The sequence below is a fragment of the Bufo gargarizans genome, chromosome 1, assembly GCF_014858855.1.
Source record: "Bufo gargarizans isolate SCDJY-AF-19 chromosome 1, ASM1485885v1, whole genome shotgun sequence".
Taxonomy (NCBI): Eukaryota; Metazoa; Chordata; class Amphibia; order Anura; family Bufonidae; genus Bufo; species Bufo gargarizans.
The window spans coordinates 690815566-690830810 of record NC_058080.1 but is presented as its reverse complement, the minus strand read 5'-3'; the positions used below and the strand labels follow the sequence as shown (position 1 = coordinate 690830810).

The 15245-nt window shown below is 44.4% G+C and overlaps 1 protein-coding gene across 1 annotated transcript in view; it reads left to right on the top strand.

Moving 5' to 3' along the window:
• Positions 1-381: 381 nt before the first annotated feature.
• The window catches only part of EMB (embigin), a 37475-nt gene continuing 22611 nt past the window's right edge, over positions 382-15245 (top strand). The window contains exons 1-2 of the mRNA XM_044276221.1: positions 382-596; positions 12637-12723. Of these exons, the coding sequence (XP_044132156.1) occupies positions 506-596; positions 12637-12723 (178 nt within the window). The 5' untranslated portion in view covers positions 382-505. The remainder of the gene's footprint in view (positions 597-12636; positions 12724-15245) is intronic.

Here is a 15245-nt window from a genome sequence, read left to right as displayed (position 1 = left end):
GACTGTATATCTCGGAGGGCATACGGAAGTGAATGCAGCATTCTGGGAGTTGTAGTGTCTGAACAGCTGCAGTGCCGGAGGTTGCTGACTGACGCAAGCTCTCCTGACATGTAAATCTGGGTATTTTCCATTGTGCCCTTCCTCTGTTATTCCTCCTGTAAATATAGAAAACAAAACACAATTGGGCGTTACCATTGCCCTTGGGGGGTGACCTTATTGATAGCATTAGTTATATATTTCCAGGATGAATTACAGAGGAATCGCCCAAAGTAGAATTCTCAATCCTTCACTCTAATGACATGGCAGGAGGGCTGATGTCCCCAGTGATGCCACATGTCCTGTCGGCACCCAGCCTTCCCGGCGCCCTGAGCGGCGCCCCCTCCCCCGCCGCAGCGCTGAGGCCGGGGACGGTCAGGAAGGTGTCTCCATCGTGGTCCAGCCCTTTGCTGCCGGGGCTGATGTCACTTCTGCAGAGCACGGCGCCGTCTACACCCGCACACCCGACATGCGGCTCCGCGCCCTGCACCCCGTCCTGGTGCCCGTCTTCTGCGGGATCCTCTCCGTGGCCTCCCCGGGGATCTCCTCCAACACAGCAGGTAAGTGCCCTTGTGGGAAGGTCAGAGCTGAGGAGGAGGAGGACGTCCATGGAGGGCAGAGATAACGCTGCGCCCGGTGACGTCCTGCAGGTGACCGTGTGTACGGGGGCTGACGGGGCTGCGGGATCGCGTCCGTCTTCCTGGAACATCTGTCTATGGATAGTTTTCTTTCTAATATCTATATCTTGTCTGTCCTGTCATCTCTATCAGTCTGTCTTTCTCTAATCATCTATCTCATATCTTTCATTATCTCTATCTATCTATTATCTATCTATCTATCTATCTATCTATCTATCCATCTATCCATCTATCCCTCTATCTATCAATCATCTATCTATCTATCTATCTATCTATCTATCATCTATCTATCTATCTATGTATCTATCTATCTATCTATCTATCTATCTATCTATTATCTATCTATCTATTATCTATCTATCATCTATCTATCAATCATCTATCTATCCCTCTATCTATCCATCCCTCTATCTATCCATCCCTCTATCTATCTATCTATCTATCTATCTATCTATCTATCTATCTATCATCTATCTATCTATCTATCCCTCTATCTATCTATCTATCTATCCCTCTATCTATCTATCCCTCTATCTATCTATCTATCTATCTATCTATCTATCTATCTATCTATCTATCTATCTATCAGAGGTAAAGGCTGATTGCTCGGCTCGGTGAGAGGCAGGGAAGGCCCCATCTCACAGTAAATAATAATAAGGACGCTCAGTGTCACCAGCGCCACCCCCCATACCGTGTCCATATTGCTTTTTGTCACCTTGTAATCTTTTATGTTGTCACTGTGCACTCACTGAATACCAGATTCAAGATAGCACCAATTTAACCCTTTCACGTCCGGATTTTTATTTTTTTTATTTTGTTTTTGCATTTTCATTTTTCTTCCCTATCTTCCTTGAGCCATAAATTTGAGTCAGGGGCTCAATTTTTGCAGGACAATCCGTAGTTTTTATTGATACCATTTTGCAGTGTGCGTGACTTTTTGATCACTTTTATTAAATTTTTTTGTGTAAGAGAAGCAAAAAAAATTGGTCCATTTTGAAACCCTTTTTTCCGTTACACCATTCGCCGTATTGGAATTTTTTAAAACATTTTAATAATATGGGCGTTTTCAGTCACGGTGATACCTATGATGTGTATATTTATTGTTATTTAGATTTTTTTTTTTTTAATTATACAGAAAGTTGGGTGATTTAAACTTTTATATTTTTTTTATTATTCATAATTTTTTTAACATTGTTTTTTATTTTTTGTGATGATTTTGTAGCTCATATATGAGCCTATAAATTATGTTTTTTTTTTTTATTTTTAATTTTGTACTATCAGGGATTTTTAAAATGTGGTTTGGACTGAAAATTGCTAATTTCTTATCCTGGCCTGCCATCTGGTGGCCAAAATAAGAATTGTCAGTGAGGCTCATAGTGTTCAGCGCAACTATCGATGCCCTCATTGGCCCCAGGGGGTGTCGCTAGGAAGCTCGGAAGCACTTGATCACGAGATCTAAAGCCTACATGCACAACTACACTGCTACATGCATGGGGGGCAGAGGCCACTATTAAACGGACGGGCGCTGTGGAGTTCGCTGTTAAAGGGGCGGTCACTTTTAAAGTCAATGTTAAAGGGGCGGTCACTGTCAAAGTCACTGTTAAAGGGGAGGTCACTGTTAAAGGGGCGGTCACTGTAAAAGTCGCTGTTAAAGAGGACCTTTCACTAGTTTAAAAACTAAAAACTAACTATATCAGTGGGCAGAGCGGCGCCCAGGGGTCCCCCTGCACTTACTAGTATGTCTGGGCGCCGCTCCGTTCGCCCGGTATAGGCTCCGGTGTCTTCAGCTCCCTCTGTTGTACTGGGCGGAGTTTTTGTATTAGGGTTGTCCCTTGCTGCAGCGCTGGTCAATCGTAGCGCACAGCTCATAGCGCTGGCCAATCGTAGCGCACAGCTCATAGCCTGGGAGTCCCAGGCTATGAGCTGTGCGCTACGATTGGTCAGTGCTGCAGCAAGGGACAACCCTAATACAAAAACTCCGCCCAGTACAACAGAGGGAGCTGCAGACACCGGAGCCTATACCGGGCGAACGGAGCGGCGCCCAGACATACTAGTAAGTGCAGGGGGACCCCTGGGCGCCGCTCTGCCCACTGATATAGTTAGTTTTTAGTTTTTAAACTAGTGAAAGGTCCTCTTTAAAGGGGCGGTCACTGTTAAAGGGGCGGCCACTGTGAAAGTCACTGTTATTTAATATAAAATTGCAATAAATAAATACTACTAATCGAGCATGAGTCAGGAAATCAGCGGTCTAGGTTAGTGCTAAACAGGAAGCAGAAAAAGAGTTCACCTACAGCAGTACAGGTCACAGCATCAAGTAAGACCGAAAATGTAGTTCTGATGCTCATGTCATTAAAGGGGTTCTCCAGAAATTAAGAAAATGAAAATACTTAAATATTACTTAATTATAAATATATTCCCAAATATCTTTTATTAGTTATAATGGCTCCTCTTGTCTGGAGAGCAATCAGGGGAAATAAAATGGCCGCCATCCTATTAGTACACACAGAACCTGTCCTAATCACACAGGAGGACAAGTTACTTCGCAACACTGAGGTAAAGAGCTGCCTCATCCTCCTCTCTACTCTGCTTGTCAGAGATTATGATTCTGAATACTGCTGATAAGATCTTCAGCGGAATATCTGTAGGAATGGAGTCCATGAGGAGACATGAAGTACAGAGAGGACGGACAGTATGTGGGGCTGTGGTAATGGAGATTGCATACAAGTGCTGCTGCTCATTAGCCACACCCCCACCTCCCCTCTGTACTTCATGTTTCCTCATGAACTCCATTTCTACAGAGATCATCTGTATTCAGGATTATAACCTCTGACAAGCAGAGCAAAGAGGAGGATGAGGAAGATGAGGCGGCTCTTTAGCTCAGTGTTCTGAAGTAACTTGTCCTGCTGTGTGATTAGGACAGGTTTTGGGTATACTAATAGGACGGCTGACATTTTAACTCCCATGATTGCTCCCCAGACAAGACAAGCCATTTTAACTAATGAAAGGTATTTGGGAACATATTTATAATAAAGTAATATTTAAGTATTTTTATTTTCTTAATTCCAGGTCTCGCAATTGGTGTTGATCATGGCATCTGAGGGGTTAAATGATGGGGTTCGGCGGGATCGCTTTTCCCCGTCATTGTAGCCGGGTCCCTGCTGTATGATGCAGCCGGCACCTGCCGCTTATGGAGCTGGCTCACTACAGCAGCCCACTCCATACATTACCTCGACCACCATGACGTACGGGTATGTCATGGTGGTTGAAGGAGTTAAAAAAAATAAACTGTTAATAATAAGTAATAAAATCAAATAATAAAAATACACACAGCACACATATGTAGTATCTCCAGGTTAATCACCACCCATGTAATAAAGATAACATTTTTTTACAGCCTGGTGAACAACATACAAAAAACACAAAAAAGAGCAATAGAATTGTTAATTTCACCATTTCCCCCCCCCCCCAAAAAAAATACTGTAAATGTTAATAAGTCACATGTACCCCAAAATGGTATCAATGAAAACTACATTTCATAACGCAAAAACAAGCAACATACGGCTACGTTAACGGAAAAAAAAAATATATGTTCTGGTTCTTGGAATGTGACAACATAAAAGACATGTCATCACTATTCAAAATCAAAAGTAGTAAAAACAAATAAAAATACATGTATTTGGTATGGCCCTCATTGTAGTGACCTACAGAATAATTGTAATGTGATAGCATGCTGCTGCACAGTGAACATCATAAATTTAAAGGAAATGATGGAATTACTTTTTTGTCCATTACTGCCACAAAAAGAGTTAGTAAAAAAAGACAAGCGGCTATGTCAATGTGAAAAATAAAAAAGTTATGGCTGGCTGAGTGAGACAATGCAAAAATAGTACTTTAGATGTTAAGTTAACCCCTATCCACATGATGAGGATAACTATTTGATCAGTGGGGGTCTGAATGCAGGGACCCCCACTGATCTAGAAAATGGGAGTTCCATTTCCCTAATCATAATGCACACTGCTGCTCTATTCATTCTTTTTGAGAGCAGAAGAAAAAAAAATATTAAGATTAAAATCTTTTAAGGGTCTTTTTAATAAACGTTTATTTTCCCCTTTGCCCCAGAACAGTGGAGAGCAGCATACTTACCTGCTCCCTGCTGCTAGGTTCTACCTCCTTCACTCCATCGCTGTGTTTGCCACCCAGTGTTCCATAGGTGTACAAGCAAACAGGGCCACATCTGCCTCAGGAGGCAGCTAACCTGCGTTTCAGGGAGTGCCAGTTTGCAGCGGAGCAGGGGAGCCTATGACTCCTGTCCCCGCAATTCAGCCTTATAGGCTGCAGGCCACTAGGACTGAAGCCTATGAGGCAGTAGAACGACACAAGAGGTTGCAATGACATCACAAATGCCAGAACTGGAACCTGGTAACTACCTGCAGATCAGACAGTGAAAGAGAAAAAGAGTCAGGTTGTTTGTTTATTTTTATATATACACATGGTAAAACTGGGGGAACTATGGGGGGTAGCACTACAGCACTAAAGGGGGCAGTATAGTACAGGTGGCACTACAGGGGCAGTATAGTACAGGTGGCACTACAGGGGCAGTATAATACAGGGGGCGTTATAATACAGGCAGCACTACAGGGGGGAATAATAATAAGGGACCACTAGAGGGGGCACTATGGGGGGCACTACATGGGGAACTATAATACAGGCCAGTGAACTACAGGGGGCATTATAATAATACAGGGGCACAGGGGAGCCATTATTATACAGGATGGAGGACTTCAGGGGTATTATAATAATGGTGGCACTTCAGAGAGGGCATTATAATACAGTGTGGGCCACTACGGGGGGCATTATAATACAGGGAGCACTACAGGGGGTGTTATAATACAGGTGGCACTACAGAGTGGGCATTATAATATCAGCTGGAGCTCTACTGAAGACATTACAAGAGGGCAGTGCAGGCAGGCTTTAAAAAACTGGGGCCACAATAGGGGACATTATAACTACTGAGGACATTATAGGGGCCCTTATTACTACTGCACTCAGCAGGCTCTGTAGGTTTACCTTATAGAGGGGTGTTGTGATTGCTGGGGCACTACAATAGGGCCTTATTTCTACTACTGGTAGCACTGTAGGGCATTATTACTACTGGAGGTACTGTAGGAACATTATCATTGGACACAATATGGAGGGCACTTCTACTAATGGCAGCAGTCTTGGGGAGCATAATCACTATTGGGGGTACTGTAGGGAGCACTGTTACTATTGAGGGCAGTCTAGGAGCATATATCTATATGGCACTGTTATTTCTGCAATATAGTATTTGGGGCCGTTGAGAAGCACATCATGAACAGTACTGGGGTAGCAGCAGAATAACAAAATTAGAGCACCAGGATGTGGTAGGAAGTGAGAACCGAAGATGTCTATGTGGTAAACTCTGCATTGAAAGAAATAGTCATGGATGTCTGTCCAAAAGGAGAAGAACAGAGAACATCACTGGATATAAAACACGTGTGGTACTATATATTCCTGTTTGTGTCGTAGCACTGTTATGCTTTCCAAATACAGTGGCATGCAAGTGTTTGGGCGACCCTGGTCAAAATGACTGTTACTGTGAACATTTAAGCAAGTTGAAGATAAAATGATCTCCAAAAAGGAATAAAGTTAAATACACATTCCATTTGTATTTTAATCAAACATTTTTATTTTATTTTAAATAACTAAAATAAAAAAATAAAAAGTTTGGGCACCCTGTATGGTTAGTACCTAGTAGCACGCCCTTTGGTAAGTATCACAGGTTTTTGTAGCCAGCCAAAAGTTTATCAGTTCTTGTTTGAGGGATTTTCATCCATTCTTCCTTGCAAAAGTCTTCCAGTTCTGTGAGATTCCTGGTCTTGCAAGCCCTGCTCTTTGGAGGGCTATCCACAGATTTTCAATGGTGTTTAGATCATGGGACTGTGAGAGCCATGGTAAAACCTTCAGCTTGTGCCTTTTGAGGTAGTCTAGTGTGGAATTTGAGTTGCGTTTAGGATCATTATCCATTTGTTGAAGCCATCTTCTTTTCACCTTCATTTTTTTCTACAATTAGTGTTATGTCTGCTTCCAGAATTTGCTAGAATTTTATTGAATCAATTTATTCCTCTACCCATGAAATGTTCCCTGTGCCGCTGGCTGCAACACAACCCCAAAGCATGATTCATCCACCCCTAAGCTTAATGGTTGGAGAGGTGTTCTTTTCATGAAATGTTGTGCCCTCTGTGGCCAAAGAGTTGTATTTTAACTGTACACAGGACTTGTTTCCAAAATGCATCAGGCTTTTTAGTTGTTCTTCTGCAAATATCTGACACTGAATTTTGTTGTGGGGACGCAGGAGAGACTTTCTCTGATGACTCTTCTATGATGGCCATATTTGTGCAGGTGTTGCTAAACAGTAGAGCAATTTACCACAACTCTAGAGTCTTCTAATTCTTCCTGAAGGTCTTTTGCAGTCTGTTCCTGTCAACTCCAATTTCTTAATTACATTTCAAACTGAGGAAATGGCAACCTGGATACGCTTTGTCATCTTCTTATAGCCTTCTACTGTTTTGTGGGTCTTAACCATTTTCATTTTCAGCGTGTTAGGCACTCTTAGAAGAACTCATGGCTTAATTTCCTTGTTAGGATATTCTCTGTCTATATGGCACGTACATTGAACTTTGCTTCTGATGACATGTGTATAGCTGTTATGTTATTCTTGAAAATAATAAAATATATGTTCAGTGCAGTTTCTAGGTAAAATTTCTCTCAGGGCGAGTGTAACCCCCCCCCCCCCCCCCCCCCATCAAAACTGCTCGATTAAATCATATCAGAAGAGTACTTGCAACCGTCTCACCATATATTATTATACATTTTTTTTAATACTTAACACAAGATTTATTGAGAGCAAAAGAAAATCATAAATTACTGCTTAAACTGCTAAAAGTGGCAGGCAGAGTGGTGCAGGAGAACCGCAGTATAAAGGAAGGCAATACCCTTAGAAGAGTAGTCATGAAATACAATCATCAATAATGTGCAAAACCCAAAAACTGTCATGTTAGCATTTAATAACTAACTAAAACCCAATCACTGCAGGTCTCAACTAGCACACGCAAGTAAATGTACAAAAACCAAGTAACATAAAAAAACAGATTCAAAGCATAGATGGCAAGGCGGATTACTGTATACTGTACATCAAATGTATGGAGGTTACACCATGCCGGACAATATAACCTCTGTGCCATGCTGTACAATAAACAGTATAACCCCCTACACAGTGTAGAGGTATACTGTATATTGTGAGGCACAGTGTATGCTATATGTGTATAACATAAACATATTCCACATGAAAACTTACAATTACTTGGCTTGACCCTTGGGGATCTCGGAACCACTTCCACACTTTGGTTGGGGGGCTCGGCGGAGCTGATGTTTTATCCTAATGAGAAATATTTCATAATGTGCAAAACATAACCCCTTGTAATGCCCCCAGTTGAGCTAATGTTCCCATAATGTGCCAATATAAAATACCCCTTCTTAGTGCCCCCATAGATGACCCCATAGTATTCCTCTCCCCCTTCCCCATAGTACCCACCATAATGTGTCCTAGTATAAAATGCCCCTATACAGAGCCCCACATATAAAATACCCCTTCTTTTTAGCCTCCGTAGATGCCCCTATAGTGCCACCCAATAATGTGCCAGTAAGATGTGCCCCCATAGATGCCCCCTAATCATGTGCCAGTAAGATGTGCCCCCATAGATGCCCCTAATCATGTGCCAGTAATAAGAGCCCCCATAGATGCCCCCCAATAATGTGCCAGTAATAAGAGCCCCCCTCACCATCATGTGCCAGTAGCCAGAGTGCCCCCTATCATGTGCCAGTAGCCTCCTATTATGTGCCAGTAGCCTCCTATCATGTGCCAGTAGCCCCCCTTATATGCCAGTAGCCTCCTATCATGTGCCAGTAGCCCCCCTTATGTGCCAGTAGCCCCCCTTATGTGCCAGTAGCCACCCTTATGTGCCAGTAGCCTCCTATCATGTGCCAGTAGCCTCGTATCATGTGCCAGTAGCCCCCCTTATCTGCCAGTAGCCCCCTTATGTACCAGTAGTCCCCCTGATGTACCAGTAGTCCCCCTATCATGTGCCAGTAGCCCCCCTTATGTGCCAGCAGCCCCCCTTATGTGCCAGCAGCCCCCCTTATGTGCCAGTATTGTAATTTGTACATATATATAAAAAACAACAACTTATACTTACCTCCTCCAGGATGCGATGCAGGCCTCTTCGGGCCTGTGTCCCTGGCTGGCTCAGGTGGCGCGCCGCCTGCACCGGCCTCTGATAGGCTGCCAGCATAGTGCTGGCAGCCTATCAGAGGAACAGGGAGGGGACACACCTCTCCCTCCCCTGCCGCAGCACAGACATTTGTATCGCTGTCCTGAGGATGGCTATACAGATGACTATAGAGATGAGTGAGCGCTTCCATAATGGAAGCGCAGCGCTCATCTCCTGCTGTGCCCTGCCGGCGCCCCCCTTCTGACAGCGTCCCGGGCGGCCACCCGGTCCAAGAAACGGCCCTGTATATGTTAAAAAGAGAACCAATGGCTTCTGTTTTCTGGGACAAGGTTAGAGGAGTCTGGGCATTTATAAAGCTTTGAAATTTGCATCACCTGGCCCTTCCTAACGATGATTGTGAACAAGCCTTAGCCCTCACAGGCTATTTAAGGTCTGAGACCTCGGTGGGTTTGGGTTTCCATACTTTTACAAGGTACTCCTTTTCTTTTTTTACTCTAAAATTGTACAAAACCAAAATACACTTATATTGCTTAAAATGTAGAAACGTGTGTTTCATCTTTAACATTATGCCTTTTGGAGATCATTTTATATTCAACTTGCTTAATTGTTTTTAAAATCTAAGGCTCCATTCACACGTCCGCAAATGGGTCCGCATCCGTTCCGCAATTTTGCGGAACGGGTGCGGACCCATTAATTTTCTATGGGGACGGAATGGATGCGGACAGCACACATTATGCTGTCCGCATCCGCATTTGCGGAGCGCTGCCCCGATCTTCGGGTCCGCAGCTCCCCAAAAGATAGAACATGTCCTATTCTTGTCCGCAGCTTGCGGACAAGAATAGGCATTTCTATAGGGGTGCCGGGCGGGTGTGTTGCGGATCCGCAGTACATTTTAAGTTGGAAAAAAAAATAGATTTTCATTTTAAGTAATATCACCCAGCCACAACAGCCAGGGATCACAGCAGCATCAGTAGTAATGCAGTGGAGGAAGATTTAACAGGTGAATATTGTGATTTTTTTTAATTTTTTTTTGGCTTTTTTATTACATATTCTGCAGGCAGATTTTCTCAATCCCTCTAATTATATGTTTGGAAATGTGATTTTTTTTTTCATGTTCTTTGCATCAACCTATTAAAGAAAAAAGCAAAAAAAGACAAGCAACTACATTATCCCATAGAATCAGAAAGAAAATGATTTGGTCCTGTGATGCAGCGAGATGAAATGCAGTATAACAGATTGTACCAGGCTGCTGGAACAGAAGGTCACCACAGCTGGTCAAGGAAGCAAAAACATACTTTGTATCTGCCTGAAATGACTGCCGTTTCTGAATTGTGACACATAACTGTAATCTCGAAGCAAAACAGCAAAGTAAAGCAAAGAAACAAAAAAGTCCATCTAGAAATACATGTCGGGTACATGTAATTACCGCTGCGTAACATGCGATTCACCAGTCAAATTCTCCTTTAGATACCAAAGCGTTCAGAAAGTAACAGTAATGTCTAGCAGCATATTATTTCTATGCATTTCTGCCGGAGTGGCACAGTATCAGTGATCACAACCTCATTATGATTCTTATGACCCCAATATCTAATAGGTGTGGTTCCCCATCATAGAAGTGAATGGAGTGGTAGTGCGCCTGCACGGCCACCCTCCATTCATTTCTATGGGAGTGTTGGCTATTTTCAGAAGTCCCATTCAAATTAATAGGAAGCGCACCACGCAAGCGAGGCCACTGCTCCATTCACCTTTCTGATGGGGCTCACGGAAATAGCCGGCTAATGTTGGCAGTCCCATAGAAAAGAATGGAGGGCGGTCACGCATGCACAGTGTTGTGCTGGCTCCGTTCTGAGGACACTTCTGTGACCTGCATCCATCAGACATTGGGGGCATATTCTAGCGATATGCTTCCAATGTCCAAGATGGGACAACCCCTTCAAATTAGTTTTTGGGAAGCTGTCAATCAGCCAAGTGGACACGTTGTCAGATGCCATCAAATTCTGTGCCCCTTTCACTGTAAACCCAAGCATGTGGGTTTGACCAGTAGCTATTCCTGGTATTGGAGCTGCAGTACCAGGCACAGTCACAAGTCAATGTACAGCACTATATGTGGGCAAACGGTAGAAGGACCTCGCACCCTGGCCTATGTGCCTGAGTCCTGTACCCTGAAGCCAAGGGTCCAAGTTACCCTGTATTACAATTGTCACATGGTAGGTGGACGTTGCTGATGCAGATTATATTATTATTATTGGGGTTCATTCCCTGCTGGGGGTGCACACCAGGTAGGCCCTGCTGTAGCAGCTGCGAGCTTGCTTCTCAGCCAAGGAGCAGGCAAAAGGGGGGTTCCCTGGTTAGGGACAGCGAGATGGTTTCCTCAGCTACAATGATAAGTATGGCTGAAGATGCGAATTAACCAGGGCAGAAATGGTCACTTATACCAGGGACAAACATAACAAGAGGACCCAGTGCAAAACAGCGGAGCAGATCAGCCCCAACAGATATCTAGGCTGCAAACCTGGGGCTAATGATCAGAGGCAGCTGGGGGTGACCACGTGATGAAAGACCTTGTCAGAGTAAATAGTCCCTGAAGAACTATGAATAAGAGGCATGTGAATATGTTATGCTGCCAACGTGAGACTCTTAACCCTTTGTGGCTCAATGATCTGTAAGACTGTGAAGCTGTGAAGTAACCTTCATTTAATAATCATATATGGCTGCTGCTTCAGAACTTTGCCTAAGGCTACATGCACATGACCGTAGTGTTCTGCGGTCCGCCAAAAAAAAAAACCGATTACATCCTTATGCCATCCATTGTTTTTGCGGAATCATTGTAACAATGCCTAAAACGGACAAGAATAGGACATGTTCTATTTTTTTGGCGGGGCTACGGAACGGATATACTGATGCGGACAGCACACGATGTGCTGTCCGCATTTTTTGCGGACCCATTGAAATGAAGGGATCCTCACCCTATCCGCAAAAAAAAACGGAACGGGCGCGGAAACAAACAACGATCGTGTGCATGTAGCCTAAACCTGACTTTATTTAAAGGCAAGCAACCTGCATACCCCGGCCATTACAAATAGTAGCCTAAGGCCTCTTTCACACGGGCGTTGCGGGAAAATCAGCGTTGCGGGAACATGCGCTATTTTTCCCACGCGAGTGCAAAACATTGTAATGCGTTTTGCACGCGCCTGAAAAAGTTCGGGCTTGGTATCGGTGTTCTGTAGATTGTATTATTTTCCCTTATACCATGGTTATAAGGGAAAATAATAGCATTCTGAATACAGACTGCATAGTACAATAGCGCTGGAGGGGTTAAAAATAAATAAAAATCGTGGTCAGAGCTCGCTTGCCTCCTATGAAGACTCCAAAACTAGGCATATAATTAGAACTGCTCCACTTTTTGCACGGAAGGCGAATCCCTGGAGCTGTGCAGAACACAGGTTTCCTTATTTCTACACCTTAGCAATCTGCAGCTTCTATTTTCCACACTTGAAGAAGGAGGGTTAAACCCGAGGAGGACTGTGCACATAAATCAAGCTTTAAGACACCATATTGATTCCTCAGACTAGGGCTGAAGGTCAAACTGTGAACACGATGGCATTAAACCAACATAATGTGCATTGAAGTCAATATTGTTTCTTCTCTCCCAGGTCCAAATATGACACCAGAGGCTGCGGTGCGTACTGAAGACAGCTGGAATAATCACAGCATAGCAGAGCACAGCATAATGATACCAGGTAAGGCCCTCTAGCTGCAGATAGGCCATTCATCTATAGGAAGGAGCGAAATATTGATCCATTGAACCATTGTCGTTCTGATTTGCGCATGCTGCCTGTATATGATTGGCACGTGCTGCCTGTATATGATTGGCACGTGCTGCCTGTATATGGTTGGTGCGTGCTGCCTGTATATGATTGGTGCGTGCTGCCTGTATATGATTGGCGTGTGCTGCCTGTATATGATTGGCGCGTGCTGCCTGTGTATGATTGGTGCATGCTGCCTGTATATGATTGGTGCGTGATGCCTGTATATGATTGGTGCGTGCTGCCTGTATATGATTGGCGCGTGCTGCCTGTATATGATTGGTGCATGCTGCCTGTGTGTGCTGCCTGTATATGATTGGCACGTGCTGCCTGTATATGATTGGTGCGTGCTGCCTGTATATGATTGGTGCATGCTGCCTGTGTGTGCTGCCTGTATATGATTGGTGCATGCTGCCTGTATACCGTATGATTGGCGCATGCTGCCCGTATATGATTAGTGAGTGCTGCCCGTATATGATTAGTGAGTGCTGCCCGTATATGATTGGTGTGTGCTGCATGTATATGACTGGTATATGCTGCCTGTATATGATGGGTGCGTGCTGCCTGTATATGATTGGTGCATGCTGCCTGTATATGATTGGTGCGTGCTGCCTGTATATGATGGGTGCGTGCTGCCTGTATATGATTGGTGCATGCTGCCTGTATATGATTGGCGCATGCTTCCCGTATATGATTAGTGAGTGCTGCCCGTATATGACTGGGACATGCTGCCTGTATATGATTGGTGTATGCTGCCTGTATATGACTGGTACATGCTGCCTGTATATGATTGGTGTATGCTGCCTGTATATGATTGGTGTATGCTGCCTGTATATGATTGGCGTGTGCTGCCTGTATATGATTGGCGCGTGCTGCCTGTATATGATTGGAGCGTGCTGCCTGTATATGATTGGTGCGTGCTGCCTGTATATGATTGGTGCGTGCTGCCTGTATATGATTGGTGCGTGCTGCCTGTATATGATTGGTGCGTGCTGCCTGTATATGATTGGCACGTGCTGCCTGTATATGACTGGTACATGCTGCCTGTATAAGATTGGTGTATGCTGCCTGTATATGACTGGTACATGCTGCCTGTATATGATTGGTGCGTGCTGCCTGTATATGATTGGTGCGTGCTGCCTGTATAAGATTGGTACATGCTGCCTGTAAATGATTGGTGCATGCTGCCCGCATATGATTAGTGCATGCTGCCTGCTTATGACTGGTGCATGTTGCCTGTATATGATTGGTGCGTGCTGCCTGTATATGATTGGTGCGTGCTGCCTGTATATGATTAGTGCATGCTGCCTGCTTATGACTGGTGCATGTTGCCTGTATATGACTGGTACATGCTGCCTGTATATGATTGGTGCGTGCTGCCTGTATAAGATTGGTACATGCTGCCCGCATATGATTAGTGCATGCTGCCTGCTTATGACTGGTGCATGTTGCCTGTATATGATTGGTGCGTGCTGCCTGTATATGATTGGTGCGTGCTGCCTGTATATGATTAGTGCATGCTGCCTGCTTATGACTGGTGCATGTTGCCTGTATATGACTGGTACATGCTGCCTGTATATGATTGGTGCGTGCTGCCTGTATATGATTGGTGCGTGCTGCCTGTATATGATTGGAGCGTGCTGCCTGTATATGATTGGTGCATGCTGCCTGTATATGATTGGTGCGTGCTGCCTGCTTATGACTGGTGCATGTTGCCTGTATATGATTGGTGCGTGCTGCCTGTATATGATTGGTGCGTGCTGCCTGTATATGATTGGCGCGTGCTGCCTGTATATGATTGGCGCATGCTGCCTGTATATGATTGGTGCATGCTTCCTGTATATGATTGGTGCGTGCTGCCTGTATATGATTGGTGCGTGCTGCCTGTATATGATTGGCGCGTGCTGCCTGTATATGATTGGCACGTGCTGCCTGTATATGATTGGCGCCTGCTGCCTGTATATGATTGGTGCATGCTGCCTGTATATGATTGGTGCGTGCTGCCTGTATATGATTGGCGCGTGCTGCCTGTATATGATTGGTGCGTGCTGCCTGTATATGATTGGCACATGCTGCCTGTATATGATTGGAGCGTGCTGCCTGTCTATGATTGGCACGTGCTGCCTGTATATGATTGGTGCGTGCTGCCTGTATATGATTGGTGCGTGCTGCCTGTATATGATTGGTGCGTGCTGCCTGTATATGATTGGTGCATGCTGCCTGTATACCGTATGATTGGCGCATGCTGCCCGTATATGATTAGTGAGTGCTGCCCGTATATGATTAGTGAGTGCTGCCCGTATATGATTGGTGTGTGCTGCATGTATATGACTGGTATATGCTGCCTGTATATGATGGGTGCGTGCTGCCTGTATATGATTGGTGCATGCTGCCTGTATATGATTGGTGCGTGCTGCCTGTATATGATGGGTGCGTGCTGCCTGTATATGATTGGT